This window comes from Notamacropus eugenii, chromosome 5, assembly GCF_028372415.1.
Source record: "Notamacropus eugenii isolate mMacEug1 chromosome 5, mMacEug1.pri_v2, whole genome shotgun sequence".
Taxonomy (NCBI): domain Eukaryota; kingdom Metazoa; phylum Chordata; class Mammalia; order Diprotodontia; family Macropodidae; genus Notamacropus; species Notamacropus eugenii.
Genome location: NC_092876.1, coordinates 92,734,350 through 92,753,280, shown reverse-complemented (window position 1 = coordinate 92,753,280; position 18,931 = coordinate 92,734,350). Strand labels below are relative to the sequence as shown.

The window sequence follows — 18,931 nt, the reverse complement described above, 5'->3', positions numbered from 1 at the left end:
CCAACAATTGCAACAACATCTACATGAAGATAAGGAAAGGGTTGACAATAGATTTTCATAGTGCATTTGATTGGCTATACAAAACTAAATATCAATCTCTGTATGTGTTTATGTGTCTATGTGTAGGTATTGATGAATGTGTGAAGTGTAAGTAGATTCCTCCTATGATTGATATTGTAGGCACCTTGCTATACCATGAAATCTCATAGTAGATTTATGACAGAAACAAGCTTCAAAATACATATTTTTATTTTCAATTTCATTTAAAACAATTTTTAACATTCATTTTTTTTTTAATTTTGAGTTTGAAGTTCTCTTTCCCTTTCCCTTCTCTAGCCTCTCCCTGAGACAATAAGCAATTTTACGTAGGCTATTCATGTGTAATCATGCAAAACATATTTCTATATTGGTCATCCTATGAAAGGAAACAGACCAAAAAGAAAAGAAATAAAAAGTGAGAAACAGTATTCTTTGATTTGCAGTCAGACTACATCAATTCTTTCTCTGGAGGTAGATAACATTTTTCTTGAGTGTTTTGGAGTTGTCTGGATCATTGTATTTCTGAAAATAGTCGTCATTCACAAGCACCCACCATTAGATATTCAGGTTATTGTATACCATGTTCTCCTGGTTCTCTCTTCACTTTGAATCAGTTAACCTGTCTTCCCAGTTCTTTTGTTTGAATCCTGTTCATCATTTCTTATTGCACAATAATATTCCATCCAAGTAATACACTTCAGCTTGTTCAGCCATTCCCCAATTGATAGACATCTGTCCAATTTCCATTTCAATGCCACAGAAAAAGGAATTGTTATAAGTATATATACATATATATATACACACACACATATATATATGTATGTGTATATATACATATATATATGTGTGTGTGTGTGTGTATATTCTCCCTCTTTTTTATTTAAACTCTTTGGGAAACACGTCTAGTAGTCATATTCTGGGTTAAACTGGGCATAATTCCAAATTGTTCTTCAGTTCACAACTCCACCAACTGTAAACGTACAGTGTCTCCATTTTCTCACATTCCCTCTAACTTTCATCATTTTCCTTTTCTGTCATATTGCCTAATTTGACAGGTGAAAGGTGGAACCTCAGAGTTAGGTTAATGTGAATTGCTCTAAGAAACAGTGACTAAGACCATTTTTTATAAAAAAAAAATATGATTATTGATACCTTTAGTTTCTTAATCTAAAAACTACTTCTTCGTATTCTTTGACCCTTATCAATTGTGAAATTACTTGCATTCATATAAATTTAACTCAGTTTTCTGTTTATTTGAGAAATGAAGCTTTGATCAAAGATACCGTAATTCCACCCCTTCTCCAACCCCCAATTTTTTTTCTTTCCTTTTAATCTTGCCTGCATTTGTTTTGCTTGTGCAAAATATTTTTCTGTAATATGATCAAAATTATCCATTTTATATCTCAATGCTCTCTGTGTCTGGGTTGACCATAAACTCTTCCCTTTACAGATCTTATAGGTAAACTCTTCAATGTTCCCCTAATTTCCCCATGGTATCATCTTTTATGTCCAAATCATGCATCCATTTTGACCTTTTCTTAGCATACACTGTGGGATCTTGGTCCACAGCTAGTTTTTACCATACCTTTTTGGAAGTTTTCCCAACAGTTTTTGTCAAATACTGAGTTCCTGTCTCAAAAAGTCTGGATATTTGGGTTTATCCAATTCTAAATTACTATGGACATTTACCGCTGTGTATTGTGTACCTAATCTGTTCCACAGATCCACTACTCTATTTCTTAGCCAGTATCAGATGGTTTTGATGATTACTACTTTATGATACAGTTTAAGAACTGCTATGGCTTCCTTCACATTTTTTATTACATTATTTGATATTTTTTGACATTTTGCTCTTCCAGATAAATATTATTACTATTTTTTCTTGCTCTATAAAATAATATTTTGGTAGTTTGATTGATATTGCAGTGAATAAGTACATTTATTGAGATAGAAATGTCATTTTCATTATATTGGCTTAGCCTACGTTAAGCAATTAAATTTTTGTCCTGAATGACTTTATTTGATCTGACTTTATTTGTGTGAAAAGTGTTTTGTCCTTATAGTTTCTGGCTTTGTCTTGGCATATAGAATCCCAAGTATTTTATATTGTCTATCATTATTCTAAATGTAATTTTTCTTTCTATCAATTGCTGCTGATGTTTATTGGTAATACATAGAAATGCTGATGATTTATATGGATTTATTTCAAATCCTGCAACTTTGCTATTTTTTTAATATTTCAACTACTTTTTTCGGTTGGTTCTCTAGGATGTTCTAAGTATACTACCGTATCATCTGTAACATGTGGTAGTCTTGTGTCCTCATTGCCTATTCTAATCCCCTTGATTTTTCTTTCCTTTTCTTATTGTTATAATTAATGGGGGTTTTTAGTATAATATTGAATAAGAACAATGATAATTGACAGCCTCATTTAACCCCCAATCTCATTGGGAAGGCTTCTAGATTATTCTCATTAAAGATAATAGTCACTAATATTTTTGGATAGCTACTATTTATCACTTTAAGGAAAGTTCCATTCATTCGTAAGTTTCCACTGGGATTTTCTTTTCCAATAGGAATGGATACTGTATTTTTTCAACAGTTTTTTCTCCATCTGTTGAAAGAATCACATGAGTTCTGCTGGGTTTTTTAAATTTATATGTTTAATTATGTTGATATTTTTCTTATTATCAACCAGCCCTGCATCCCTGATATAAATGCCGTATGATCATAGTGAATGACTTTTGTGATTTATTGCAGTAATCTCCTTGTTAATAATTTGTTTAAAATTTTTGAATCAATATTCATTAATAAAATTGGTGTATAATTTCTTTCTGTTTATCTGTCCATATTCATTGTTTTATTATTAAATATAAACAATATTTATTTAATTTATTATTAATTAGACAATCACTGTCTACATTCCAGGTGTGAAAGATTGTCAATGAAAATGCATATTCATCAGATGGAATATCTTTTAAGGAAAAATGCACAAACAAAATATTATCATCAGATCACAAAGTATTTGGAGGGGAATTAACTATAAGAAGACTAGAAAAAAGAGAAGAGATCCTGTTATGAAGAGTTTTAAAATTCAAAATAAGGATTTTACATTTGATACTGAAGACAAAAAGGAAACACTGGAATTAATTGAATTATAACATGATCAGACCTGCATTTTAGGAATACCTATCTGATATCTTAAAGGTCAATAAATAGGAATTTGAAAGACAGCAAGGTTGCAAGAAGAGCAATGAGAAGTCTATTGTACTACTCAAGTATTGAAATTATGTGGGCCTGCACCAGGCTGATTTCAGTGTTAGAGGACATAAGGCATCAAAAATAACAAATATTATGAAGATAAAATCAATACATCTTGGTCTCTGATTGGTTATGGGAGTGGGAAAGCATGAGGAACGAAGGATAATACATATGTAGTGAATCTGTGCAACTAGGAGGTTGGTAGTAGCTTTGGCAATTACAGAGGAGCTGGGAAGAGGGTAGGGTTTCAAAGGGGTAGATGATGTGTTCTGGACATATTGAATTTAAGATGTCTATAGGACAAAATGTTTGAGATAGAGACTTGAGAAAACATCGTTGGAGTTGCAAATTAAAATGTGATTGGTAATATTGGGGAGAGCAACTTCAGGGGCATAACAAGATTGGATGACAGACAAGAGAAAAATAAAGAAAGAAAGTAAGAGTGTGAATAGTCTCTTCTAGGAAGGAGCCACAAAAGGGAGGAGAGAGAAAGGATGACAGGTAGCGTGAGTGACTAGATCAAGTGAGGTCTTTTTGAGGTTGAAGGATCACTATGGGGATGGTTTTGACAGCAGAGAAAGAGTGAAATGTTACAAGTGAAACTGCCTAAAATTATAATGCTTTGGCTCAGAAGGTAGTAAGTTCTCCCTCACTGGAGAGCTTTCAGCAAAGGCTAGATGACCGACCACTTATGATATCTGTTCTAGTAGAAATTCTTTTTAGGAGATGGATTGAACCTAAGAACCAGTGAAGGTCCTTCAAATTTCAAAATTCTTTGATTCAATATGAGCTGCAACAACAGCAGACAAGCCGATGAATTTTTCTTCATACAATGGATGGTGCTTCTCTCCCAATTTGATCTCTGGTACCCTAATCCTCCAAACTGTATTCTGCTCCCCCTCTGAAGATTCTTGGTTCAAAACCCTCTGCAACTATGAATCACATGTCTGTGTCATGTTGACCCTACACATGTTGACATTTTTCTCATTAATAATATCCTGATTCAGTAACAATACCACTAGCTGCCTCCTAATCCTTCTGACCAATCTGAATGTTATAGTTTCACTTTCTTTCAGTACAATGAATGGGTCAGGAAGGAAATTAATAAGCATTTATTAAACCCATACTATGTGTTAGGCACTCTCTTAAAAGTTTTACAAATATCTCAGAATGACCCTGGGAGTTAATTGCTATTACTATCTCCATTTTACAAATGAGAAAATTGAGAAAACAAAGTTTAAGGGATTGATTCAAGGTCACATAACTAATAAGTGTATGAATCTGTATTTTAACTTCCCAATTCTGGGCCCAATGCTCTCTGTACTGTGCCAACTAGGTGCCTCCATCAGCCTGATCCAGGATTCAGTACTGAGAATGAATTCTCAGAAATAATTCTTAGGTTCTGTTTCCTCATTAATTAGAACATAACAGGGAGAATCAGTTGATTCATTGTGTTGAGGACATGAAATATATTCATAGATAAATGCTGATTTATTGGATCATGCTTGGTTTGAACCAAAAGCAATGACTTCATGACACCTCTGGGGTAGGGAAGTCTTTTCTTCTTTTATAAATTTCATGATGATAAGGAAATTGGAACTCTCCAAGTAATGAAATTATATCCTTCACTTTTTTTCTCTCTCCTTTACTTCCTACATACAATTGTAATGGTAATTTGTCAGTTTCTGAAATAACCAGGTAAAGACTCTCCTGCATCAGTGTTGTAAGATGAGTTGAGTCTGAGTTACAGATTTCTTGTTCAAGAAAGAACTATAAAGCATTAAATCTAGAAGGGAGCATAGGCCTTAGTTTCCTCATCTGTAACATGGGGATAAAAATAACACCTCCCAGGGGAGTTTTGAGGAATAAAATGAGTTCATAGGTGTAAAGTGCTTTGCTAACCTTAGAATGGTATGTAAATTTTTTGCTATTATGAATCAGTAATTAATGTGGGGATAGGTAAATAGATATACCGGTAAAATAGTCAGATAATAGAGAGATAATATAGGAATGATAACCCTCCACTCATTAGGGTAATCCTTAGCTGTTTACCAGAGGTGAGTGAGTACAAAGTGAATGAGAACTGGTTTATCTGTATGTAGGTTGGTTGGCATCATTGCTTCTCCACCTGATTTCAAACTATATCTTGAGCACTATCTAACCCCAACTACAGTAGCCATACATTAATCCTTAACCTCCACAAAACTGATCTCTAACTCTGGTACCGTAATCATCTGTAGGCTAGGGACAGAGACCAGTCTTTTGATTTCATCATTACAGGGAAATCCTGGGTGAAGAAACTAAATATACCCATGCATATAGAATATCACCTTATCTATAAAGCACAGCCTTAGAGATTTGCCTAGGGCACTGGGAGGTTAAGTCACACAATGTGTATCAGATAGCCAGGTCTGAAGCCAGGTTTCTGAGCTTTAAAGATAACTCTCCCCTTTATCAATCAAGATCATTAATAAATGATCCCCTATTCTTAGCAACAAACAGATCTAATGGAGACACTAGAAACATCTCTAGGTTCTTATCAGGTGAATTACTGTCACTATTGACACACTGGACTCCACACCTGACAAATTCAAGTAGTCAAATGGGCAACCAGGTAAGAGAGTGAGGGTGGCCCAATGAAGCTGATCCTTAGCATTTGATATATAGGGCAGCTATATGGTCATGGTCATTGTCTGTCTTTTATGCTATAAAGGGTGACACACCGGATCTTTTCTGATTGCCAATCTTTTCAAAGAATCTACCTGCAATAAGTCCCTGGTTCTGGGCAGTACTAGACCTCCACAGCCCATACACATATACTCCTACTCTTTTCATTGAGGAGTTCAAGAGAAGAAAAAATCTTGCCCTTCACAAGTCCTTTCATTTGTACTGAGTAAGTTATCTTTGATGATATTTTCCATCTATTGTCACATGTGTCTATAGAATCACTGCCATGTGGGGACAAGAAAAATATGGAAGCTACAGGGTTAAGGTGAGTGATAAGGAAAATCCAGATCTTTGAGGTTATGTCCATAGAAGTAAAAAAAAAACTAACAGTTTCAACAGCTCTAGGAGCCCTTCTCCCTTGAGGGTGACTGGAGGAAATTCCTGTGCCTCTGTGCTTAAATTTCCTTTTAAAAATCTCAGAGCTCTGAGATCATTACCTCAGAGATTCTCATGTCTAACCACTCCCTGCAGAGTCCACTACAAGGGACCAGTCCCTACAGGTCAGCAAAGCTAGTAGAAGCTCTCCTTCTTTAGATAAGAGATTACAAGATGCACTTCAAAAAAATGTTCAGCGGGGTATAGTGCCCAATCTTTGAGAGAGGATCTGGGACCTCAGCTGAAGTCAGTGAGTTCACCCCAAGAGAAAGGGTGTAGAATAGTGGACAGCTCTCATAGAAGCAGGATAATAATTCTGTAGAGTCAGGGATGTGTGCTCTATGAAATTTGGTTCATTGCTTTTGCTTTTATGTTGCTCACAATTGCAAGATGTGTAACTTGGGCAAGTCATTTAGCTCTTCAGTATCAGTGTCTTCATTCATAAAATGAGGATGATAATGCATATAGTACCTGAAAAAAACAGGTTTGTTGGGAGCATCTTCAAAAGTGAACTTGAGTGAATTCTTACGGTGACAAACTTTCAATTTAAGCATTTGGAGTGTACTGAAATTACATAAAGACAAGCTAGGAGCACTATCAAGGTAAATCAAATCTATCCAGACAGGAAATTAGTCACATGGTAGTAATAATGAAGACCAATTTGTCCCAGATCAAGAGGCAGACAGAATTTAGAGACTTTTGGTTCTAGATGCCTCTGTTCAGCAAAATGAACCCTGCTCATGCTAAGTCCAAGCTCCTTATTGTAGTCATATTCTTCAAGAAGTCTCTTGTATTTCTATTTCCAATCTGCTTCTGCTTTGATTAAGGCTTAGATTCTCTGCCCTAGGCTCCTGAAAAAGCCCTTTCTCCCCCTTATCCCTGCTACTACTTACTTAATTTAGTTTATTTTCCCCTTATTTCTCTTGCTCTCTTCTGCCTCCCATTCTTTGATGAATGGTATTTTTCTTTGGTAACTCAAAAACATTTATTTCTCCTGGGGAAGTCAAAGCTGCTAGCCTTTTTTGCACCTTAATAATTATAGAGAAATGTAGGCTCGATTACTGTAACTACCTTCATCCCTTAAAAATGTCTTTTCAACTACTAGCTGACATTCAGGTAATGATGATGAAAATGATTATAATAATAATGATACTGCTGATGAAATTCAGCTGTAATGTGACTGCTCATGTAACTTTAGATCCTAAGAGAAGTTAAGATATCTTTTCACTCAAAAGTTTTACAGTATGAACTTAATATTTATTAAATGAGACCACAAAGGCCTTCAAATTCCAAAATATTCTTCCTATGTGGTTTCTGAAATAGAATGGGCTAGATTTCTGGAACCAAGCATACATTTTCATAAATATATGATTGATATGTTCACTTATTTTATTTTATCATACTTTTGTTTTCATGGGTTGCCACGTTGAAGGGACCCTGTAGAGTTAAATTTTTGGAGGACATAGAGGAAAAGTTCAAACTGAGTATTTGATATTATACTTACTTTGTTGAAATGAAGGGACTTTTATTTTAGAAGGGGGACTGAGTTACTGAATAGTGATGATAAAAAAAATAATTCAACCCCTTCATTTTAAAAAAATGAAGATGCCTTTACCAGAGAGGTGAAGTGACCTTTTAAAGGCCAAACAGCAAGTCTGTATCAAATCCAAGCCGAGAACATAGATGTCTTATCTCCCACTTCTTTGCACTAAGCCAAATTGTGTTGTCTGAATTCACAGGCACTGAGACAATAGATAATGAACATGGCAGTGGCAAATTCAAACAAAAATGGTGTTCAAAGCTTTACACAGAACAAGAACAACAGAATACAGACTTATTCAGAGAATGAAGCCCATGGAATATCAACTAAAGGAAGGGAAATATATTTGCAAGAAGATAGAAATTCAATTCAGTTTAATAATTGAGTGATTAATATTTGCCAGGCATTTTACAAAGCACTGGGGATATGAGGAAAAGTAGTAGAATAATCCTGCCCTCAAGAAGTTTTCATTCATCTATACTACTAATTAAATGCACAGTGTTTATAGAAAAATAATATAAAATAATTTCACACAAAAGAGAGAGTTAATCACTAGTGGATGAAGAGCACATCAGGAGAAGCCAAAGGAAGCTAGGCGTTATATGAGGCAGAGCAGAGGAAGGAATGCATTCCAGGGATGGAGAAAGTATGTCTTGACCTCAAAGTATGTTCTCCTATATTCACATTTTTTAAAAGCTGTCTAGTTCTTAGAAATATCCATGAATCTTGGATCTGAATAGCTGTCTTGGAAAAGCTGATAAGCAGACCTCCTTCCACTTTAGATATGGTGTCTGCTCATTTGCTCTTCCTCCTTTTGGCAACAGCGGATTGAGTGTATCAGGACCATGTACAGATACTCTTCCATGAGCTCCAGAATTTTGCCTTGCATGCTTACCAACTTTGTCTTCCCAGTCTCCTTGGTGGGGACTTCCTGAAAACAATGAGACATACTGTTTACCTCTTCCTTCATAAAAGATACAACTGCCTGGCCAGTTCTCCTGGGTGTAGGTATGTGGACTTTACCAAGCTATAGTAAATAGTTTTATGTTTGCAAGAGCAATATTATGAAAGTGATGTTCTTCTGATCACTATGACTTCAGTTCTTTTACTTACTCCAAAGTGAGCACTGATTACTTGGTTCTATTTGCATAGGCCAACTGGACTTGCCCTCTGTGCTTGTGTATATAAAATGAAGAATTGAAATGAAGAACAGGCTTCCAGTGTTTTTTTGACCTAAAAAAATTCCTTATCAAAAACCCAAAATGATTAAAATACATTCACAAAAAAAGAGGTGTCAAGTTGCAATAGGACATAACTGGTAGATTCCTGGGTTTGAAGTTAGACAGATATGTTTTCAAATGCCTTTACAGACTCTTACTAGCTGTGTGACCCTGGGAACATCACATAATACCTTAGTTTCAGGGTAATTATACATAAAATGAGGCTAGTTATAACTGTAATGCTAACCGTGGAACAGTTTTGAAAATAGAAATGGAATAAAACACTACAAAGACCTTAAAACACCATGTAAGTGTAAAGTTTTCTCCCCTATTCCCCAAGGTTATTGTCTCTATTCTAAATTGAGAGTCATAGTTTCAAGAATTAAGAAAACCATCCCATTCTATTATATCTTGGTCAAACAATGTTTGTATTGATATGTTTATTTTGGATCATTACATTTTAGGAGAGACATTGACAAGCAGAAGTGCTCAGAGAAGAATGAGTAGTTATGAAAGAGGTGGAAACCATGAAGCATGGGGATCAATTAAAGAAAATAAAAATTACTAGGGATTCAGTTTTGTATACTCGATAGAGAATGGACTCCAGAATCAGGAAAAGCTGATTTACTGCCCAACCTCTGACCAATATACACTGGTTATACCTGGGCAAGTCACTTAACGTCTTAGGAGCCCAGAGAACTCTTTAAAACTATAAGTAGCAGAGAATGCCAGTTGGCATGGGTAGAGTCATTGAATGATTCTTAACAATTGTTTAAAGACATAAGATAAAATTTAGAGCAGGATTAAAGTACATTTAAAAAAAAAAGACCTGAGTATGTTTTCCTCCAGATTCTCAGAGTTCAATAACTTTTCTAAAAAAAATTTTGCTTAGAATCATAGCATCTTAAAGTTAGAAGGAACTTCAAAAGACACGGTCCAACCCCCTACCCAAGAAAATAAGACCTCCTATAGCTTTCCTGACATGATTTAATGTAACCCCTGCTAGAAAGTATGTAGTACAGCAGATAGAGCACTGGTCATAGAGTCAGGAAGAATTGAGTGAAAATATGTCTTCAGACACTAGCTGCATGACCTTGGACAAGTCACTTTTATCACTGTTTGCCTCAGTTTCGTCAGCTGTAAAATGGGAATAATAACGTCTACCTTGCAAAATTCTTATGGTGAGCAAATGAGATAATTTTTGTCATGCGTTTAACACAATGCTGGCACTTAGTAGGTACTATATAAATACTTATTGCCCCAACCCCACTCAAAGACACCCAGTGAAAAGGGTTTCAGAACTTCTAATGAATCCCATTCCATTTCACAGAATTACTGAAACTCAGAACTAGAAGTGACCTCAGTGGATACATATGTACTAAGTCTCTGATTAAGACAAATCCACTCCTGTGTGAGTCAGCCTCTTCCAAGTTCAGGTACTTCTAATGATTAGGATGCAGTTTATTTTGACACACCTGAACATGGCTCTTTATAATGTCAAGCCATTGTTCCTATTCCTTCCAAGGCAACAACAAAACAAAACAAAAACAAAACAAAACAAAAATACAAAACCCCCAACACAAAACCTTTATTTCTCATGTGTCATGAATTCATGTCCTAATGACGTTCTGCCTCCATTCCTTTGGGTACTAAGCAGCTTATCAAAGTCTTTAACATTAGTTGTATTCAGAATTGAAGTTCTTCTGGAGATGACCTGACAGAGCAAGAGTATAGCTAATATTACTTTTCTGTTACTGAATACTGTGGTTCTCCTAATGCATCTTAAAATCACTTTAGCTTTTGTGGCCACTGTGGCTTATGTTTGATTCAGTACAGACCTCTTCCACTAAAATTCCCAGTTTTTTCTTTTTTTTCAGACAAATTGCTGCCTAGGTACCTACACTTTACCAACTTCGTATTTAGGAAGTTGATTTTTTTTTTTACCTCAGGTGAAAACCCTTATACATATTCCTATTAAAACTATATTTATTAATGTTAATAGATATAGATGAGTGTGGTTCAGGAAGGTAAAGGGATTTATACAAGGGTCACAGAGGCAGTAAACAGTGGATATAAGATTTGTGCCATTGCCTCTCTAAAATCTCAGGTGTGATGGAGAATTGAGCCAAATAGATGTCTTATTGACTCTCCCACATCACATACTTTCCTATTTCCTTCTGTACTTTCCTCCCTGTTTAACTCCCCCATGTTGTTATATGATCTCTTTCTTCCCATGTCCCAGAAAACAAGGACAGTAACAATGCTATATTAAATGATTTATATAGTCCAGAGTGAAGGAGTTAATAGGCTCTTCCATTCTATCTTGATTATGTGAAGAATTATGGTTGGTCCTAGACATCACCTTTTTTGCAAGTACAAAAGTGAGGGGAGAAGTAAAAAGGTGGTAATCAGGATTGAAGTCCATGCCATGGCCTTTTGCCATACAAAGTTAAATCAAGAAGCATCTATTAAAGGGTTTGCTCTATGCTAGGCTCTGCGCTAAGCCTTGGGAGTACAAATAGAAGAAGAAAACCTCTGAACTTAAGAAGCGTATATTTTAACTGGTAAGAGCAATACAGAAAAAGGAGCTGGAAGAGGTGGTCTGGAATTGAAGGGACGCAGGGTGGGGAAATGATAGAGAGAATGTAGCCTGGAGAAGAATGAATACTACTGTGGCCTGAATGTGCTCCTTAAAGTGAAGTTTGTGGGGAGAAGCAACCAACAAAAGAGAAGATCTCTAGATTAAGAGAGTACTTGAAATGTGCAAAGCTTACTCACAGTTAGTCAGCTGAGTAGGATTTATTAACTGCCCACCTGTGTGACAAGATAGATGGTAGAAATTCTTAGATTATAGAAGCCTTAAGAGTACATGAAAGTTGTTTTTAAATGTGTGAAAAGTTTTCCCTTGAATGAACATAAGGTTAATTGTGTTTGGTTCTAGCCAACAGGAACCCAGGAAGCAGAAGTTAATGGAAAGGAAATTTCAGCTCAGGATTTGGAAGCATTTTCTAAGAATTGAACTATGCAAAGAGAGAATGGATTGTCTTCTCAGATAAAGGACTTCTAAATCCTAAAATTAGATAAGTAGAAGCCTGATGATCATTGGTTGGGAGTACTATAGATGGGGGTTCTTTTTGAGTAGAGATTAAAATGGAAGGTTCTCAAGCTTTTATGATCTTAAAGTTATCTCACCTTATAGAAGGAAAGGTTTTTATTATGTAAGAAGAGAAAGGGCCATTCACAGAGAAGGGTAAGATATAAAAGGGACGAGTTGGCATTTATCAGTTACCATATATGCTTCAATGTAAGTAGCTGTTATAGTTCCCCAATTCCCTTCAAATGAGTCAAATGTATCATATCTATCAATACTTGCCAAACAGTGAGACTACATTACACCAGGATTTCTTTACCTGGTGGTCTGAAAATTATATATATATATGCATATATATATGAGTGTGTACACATACACACACACACACACACACACACACACACACACATATATATATATATATATCACTGATTGTTTTATTTTAATGTAATTCATTTCCTTTGGACAATCTTTAGTGTCTTTTATGTATCAAAAATATTTTCAAAACAGGTGTTAGCAGACTGCTCAAAGAATTCATGATATACAAAAAAGGGTAAGAATTCCTGCATTAAAACCTTTATGAAAATTTTCTCTGTGTCTTTGAGACTTCTCCCAGTCTTCTGGCTCGCTCCAGAAGTATTTATTTGGGGTGACTTGGGATTTCGTTAATCTCCAAATGGAATTGATTAGATGCAGAGTACATCACACCTTCCCTTTGCTTCATGTCAGGACTGTGGAAAATTGTGGTGCATCAGTCATCTGTCATAACTCCTGGTCAGGATGTTATCTTCCAATGAAACCAGCTCTCTTCCTCCATTTTTTCTACTTCTGGGGATCCCAGGGCTAGAAGCCTACCACATCTGGATTGCCTTCCCTTTTTGTATTGTATATCTGACTGCATTTGTGGGCAACATCACCATTATGCTTGTGATCAAGACAGAACAGAGCCTTCACCAGCCAATGTTTTATTTCTTGGCCCTTCTTTCTTTTATTGACCTAGGACTATCCACATCCACCATCCCCAAGATGCTTGGCATCTTCTGGTTCGACCTCAGGGAAATCAGCTTTGCAGGATGCCTCACCCAAATGTTCTTCATTCACACCTACACTGGCATGGAGTCACTGGTGTTGTTAGCCATGGCCATTGACCGTTTTGTGGCTATCTGTTACCCACTGAGATACACCACAATCCTCACCAACAAGGTGGTAGCCATTATAGCTTCAGTGGTGGTTGGGAAACCAGCTGCTCTTGTCATTCCTTTCTCCTTCCTCCTTAAAAGGTTGCCATTCTGTGGTCATTATATCATCCCCCACACCTACTGTGAGCATATGGGCATTGCTCGGCTAGCCTGTGCTAGCATCAGGGTAAATATTAGCTATGGCTTATTCACTATTGCTGCCCTCATTTTTGACTTGATCATCATTGTCCTTTCCTATGTCCAGATACTCCGAAATGTCTTCCGCCTCCCCTCCAGGGATGCACGACTGAAGGCCCTCAGCACCTGTGGCTCCCATGTCTGTGTCATTCTGGCCTTCTATACACCCGCATTTTTCTCCTTCATGACCCACCGATTTGGCCGTAATGTCCCTCGCTACATTCACATCCTCCTGGCCAATCTCTATGTGGTCATCCCTCCAGCCCTTAATCCTGTCATTTATGGAGTCAGGACTAAACAGATCTGGGAACGGGTGCTACGGATATTTGTTCAGAAAGAATAGCCAGCATATTCTTAGAATGAGAGAAACGTTGTGGGATCATCCCTCAGAATGAAAGCAGCTCACTCTGTCATATCTGTTTACTCAGGAATATGATAGAGAAAAGGCTCATCATTGGAGGAGAGTGAGCTGAGGCCCTCTCACTATACTGCTCTAATTTAGCCCAGTGATTCATATACAGTACCTGCCTTTCCATAGCCTTCATACACACACACACACACACACACACACACACACACACACACACACACATTCTGCCTAATCTTTCCTGTGTTATAAGAGAAGATCCTCATTTTTGATGATTAATAAAGGGCATTGCTAATTCTCTCAGTGGGTACAGGGACAAGTGACTCTCACTCCTACAATTAAATTTCTGCTTTGAGTTAAACATATGCTTCTGATCTTAAGCGAACAGAAGAAAACTCAGTACCTAGCTTGGGGAAAGGCCCATCCCCATTGGGTTCTTGGGCACTTTGACCTTACCCTAATTATTGCTATCACCATTTTGAGGATTTGGGGGTGGAAATGTTTTAGGAAGATGAGCCTGTCTCTTGATCACCTGTTCCTCTCTGCAACAAAGCTAACAGCACACTTTTAAGCTACTTGGCATGAATACACCAAGATTGAATAGGAAATAATGTTTCACGCAAAGATTTTGTGGAGTCCTGCTGAACCTAGCTTAAGAATTCAGTCTCAGAGTCACCTCAGTTCTGGTTCTCAGTCCAATGAAAACTCTCTGTTTTCTTGTCTGGAACACAATCATTTCCTTGGTTTCCTTTTTAGATGTGAGAAGTCTTCATTCTCTTCCTATTTCTGCTCTGTGAAGTTACATTACTTTAAATCCAATTAATTTCAATAAGCATTTGTCAACATGGAAGATTGTCATTTTCATTTTTGTTTTATTTTTATTAATAGAACTATTTTAAATATTAAAACATCACTCCTGTCAAGACTGCTGGTCCAACTCCAGCTCCAGGATTAGAACCACCTTAAAATACAGTTGTTCTCTGTTATATTTAGGACTAAATTTAAAATCATCTGTTTTGAATTTGACAGTCTAAACAACCTCAGACTTTTGTAATTTATAGTTACCTCATACTTTTTATACTGATCTCTCTTCCAGGAATCTTGCAACCCTATTTGCTGTTATTCATACATGACAATCTATCTCCTCTCTATGGTTTTTTGCTCTGGTTTTACCATGGGCCTCTTTCTCCTCCTTCACATCTCAGCAACTCTGGTATCTTTCCATATTCAGTTCAAATGCCATCTTTTGCAAAAGTTCTTCCCAATAACCTTGGTCACTTGAGCCTTATCTTCAATTGTTATTTTCATTCTACTTTGTAAGTGTTTGGTACTCACCTATTCATTTACTTATATGATGTCTCCTCTTTTCATTTATAAGTTTCTTGAGTGTAGAGAAGGTTTTTGTTTGCTCATGTTCTTCTTTGTCTCCCCAACATTTAGCAGTGCCTGGCACATAGTATATCCTTAATAAAAATGTGTTTCTTGATTGACAATTACTAATTATTACTAATATTGCTGTTACTACTACAGTAGAGAACAAATGCTAAAGGAATGGATTGAGTAGATTTCCCTTCTTTATCAGTCAGTCATCAACGTACCCTGTGGGCGTACCGTGTGTAGATACCCAGGACTGACTTGAATCAGTTACACGCATGTGACCCTCAATGAATTCACTAATGTACTAGGTGAGCAACACACACATAATTGTTTCATGAGATTTTATTGAAATTTTAAACATGCACTGTTTGTCTTCTCTCAAAAGGACAATAATTCTCCCTTTCCCATACATCTATGACATTCTCCTCACTAGTCATACCTGAGTGAGACTGAAGGGAAGAGAGAGGGCACATGTGAAGATATAGGAAAGCATTCCTAATTAAAGATGCAAAACCAGGCTTCCTGACATAGACATTCATACATAAATGACACCAGAAAGCAGTCAATGCTCATAATCCAAAATACTTCTTACAAAATTTTCCCTACTTTTTTTCCATAAGATGCTACCCCTGAGCTTTTATGTTGCCTACAATATCAAGCAGCTGCAGATTATGAAACAACACTGGGAAAACATCCCTGCCTTGGAAACTGAAAATATATGTGTGATTGTGTCTATATATGTACATATATATACACATGTATATATATATATATATATGTATATATATATTATCTTTGGGTATGTACAGATGTGTATATATATATATGTGTGTGTATATCTGGCAGTTAAGAGTTATAAATGCATCTATATTTATAAACATGTATATGCACATATATGTATGCATAAAGTCATCCACTTGGCACTTAAAGGTAATACACATACATATAAAGCACTTATTTAAATATACACATATGTATTTATGCATACATAGATACACGCATAACCTTTATTAAATATCAACCAGATGACTACATACACACAATCATGTGGATTTCAGTTTCTATGCAGGAATATTTCCCTACTTTTTTTTCATAAGTACATATATACATAAATGTATATATTATACACACATGTATATACAAAGAGATGTATTTTCAGTTACCAGTTCAGGGATATGTAACTACTTTTATTTCATAAGGTGCATATAAATACATATATATACACATATGTATTTATGTGCATGTATCTGTATGTGTGAATATGTAAATATATGTATACACATATATGTGAATTTATATTCATATTCACTTTTTTGCCATTTAAGAATTCCAAACACTTAATTCTGATAGGATGTGTTGAACTGAGTAATCAACCCTTCATCTTCAAAGAGTATACATTTGTTTTCTTCTTGAATTTAGACTTCACATGAGAGCTAGAACTAGATTGAGTGAGTTGGGTGTTTTCTCTTTGTTTGTTTATTTGTGTTTTAGGTACCAATATTCAGAAGAGCACTCTTTCTTTGACTCATGTGCCCAGAGTGTGCAGGCCTTCTCTATTATAGAATGGCAGTTCTTTAAGTCCAATGGCTATCAAGTCACTTGATTTGAGGATCTCCAGCACAGAATTTCCCCTTCTATGGCAACCTTATCTGTGCCCCTTCCAGGTCTTGTCCTTCTTTGACTTCCCTTTTCATCTATAACCCTCTGCTATTGTTAACAATCTACCCTTCATTCCAAGTCTCTTCTCACATTATTTCTTTCTTGTAGAACTCAGTGAAATTTAGTTCTCCCTTGGAAACACCATATCTCTTGATTTTCTTTACAAGGCTGTCTTCTGCTTTTGTATTTTCTGACTGAAAGGGCCAGGAAGAAGAATTGAATACTTCTTGTTCCACTGCCTCTTTCAGATCCTCTTAGTACCCTAACACCTCCCTCATTAAGAAACTACTTCTGCAAAATTCATCCCATCTTTTTCAGAGTCATCTTCTTGTCACTTGGGGTTGTCCAGATCACTCTTTCCTCTAACTCCAATAAATTCAGTACCTGGTTCACTATGTCTCTATTTTAATATTCTTGTCTCTAAGTATTTCAACTTCTTTGATGCTTACAACCTCTCTGTCTCCTGCTGTTAAGCCACTCTAGTTACTTCTAACTCTTTGTGAACCCATTTCTTGGAAAAAGATAATGGAGTAGGTTGCCATTTCTTTCTCCAGTTCATTTTACAGATGAAAAACTGAGGCAAACATGACTAAGCGACTTGCCCAGAGTCACATAGTTAGTAAGTATCTGAGGCCAGATTTGAAGTCTTGAGGATAGTTCCTCCTGATTCTAACTCAGTGCTACTGTGTCACCTCACTGCCCCACTTAGTAGCTTTTAATCATGTATATTCCTTTATACAATACTCAGTAACATTTGTCCCATAGGTTGGAATTCCAAGTTACATCTCTGTTTTGTTCTAGTGGAGTTAGCTCAACCCCTTCTGACATTATTTGCTGTCCTGTGAAAGGATTTCTACTGTCTCAATGTGCAAACATTTCTCTTTCTTCTAGATATTGGTTGATTGTTCTGAGTTTTTCAGAATTGTGGCCAAAATGTTAATAGTTTCTTGATACTACCATAAAAACAAAAACAAGAACAAAAACTTTCCTCTGAAAGTACAATGGAGTTAATCCAAAAATTACTCTACCTTTTTCCTTCCATTTTTTCCCTTCTCTGCATTGGTTATTGATGGCAGGTCCTGAAGCACAATGTTGATTCTATCTCCAAACCAACAGTGGTGAGTTGTTGCCTGTGTCTGTTTGTGGCAAGTATTAGAGATTATGTACTTTCATCAAGATTTTTTAACACTAAACTGAATAAAAACCAAGATGACATCTGTCAAATTTGCTGATGACACTAAACTGGGAGACAGAGCTAATGCAATCAATAAGAGTGAGTATCCAAAAAAGATAAAGAGTTGATCAAGCACTTAACTAAATTTAATAAGATTAAATTACGTTGGGATAAATGTCAAAATATTACTCTTGATTTCAAAAACATATACTCCTTAAGTACAAGATATGAGAGGCATGGTTAGATAGCAATTTGTCTGAAAAAGCTCTGGATATTTTATAGGATTCCAAACTCAACTTGAGCTATGAGTCCTCATACGGCAAGCTCTTCAGACCTCTCATCGTATTGCTTGCTCACTTCTGCATATGCTTTCACTTGTTTATGTTTTTTCTTATAATGTGCTCAGAAGCAAATATAATTCTACAGATGGGATGTGATCAGGATAGAGCCTAAAGGAACTTCCTCCCTATGAATGCTGTGTTTGTAATGCAGTTCAAAATAGCATTGGATCTTTTGGCTGCCATGTAACACTGTTGAATCAGATTGAAAACCCCCAGGTCTTTTTCACATAAACTATTGTGTAGACATTTGTTGTTGATCTTCAGCGATTTTTCAGCCATGTGTGAGTAAATTTCATGACTACTTCATATATTACTTCACGACTACATTTGTAGTTTTCTTGGCAAATATACTGAAATGGTTGGCTATTTCCTTCTGCAGCTTTA

At 36.1% G+C, this 18,931-nt stretch overlaps 1 protein-coding gene across 1 annotated transcript; it reads left to right on the top strand.

Annotated features, from left to right (window-relative positions):
• The first annotated feature begins 12,978 nt into the window (after window positions 1-12,978).
• Window positions 12,979-13,972, top strand: LOC140508772 (olfactory receptor 52E4-like). The gene has a single exon (XM_072616647.1). The coding sequence runs from the start codon at window positions 13,034-13,036 to the stop codon at window positions 13,970-13,972; it is 939 nt and encodes a 312-aa protein (XP_072472748.1). The 5' UTR covers window positions 12,979-13,033.
• Window positions 13,973-18,931: the final 4,959 nt, after the last annotated feature.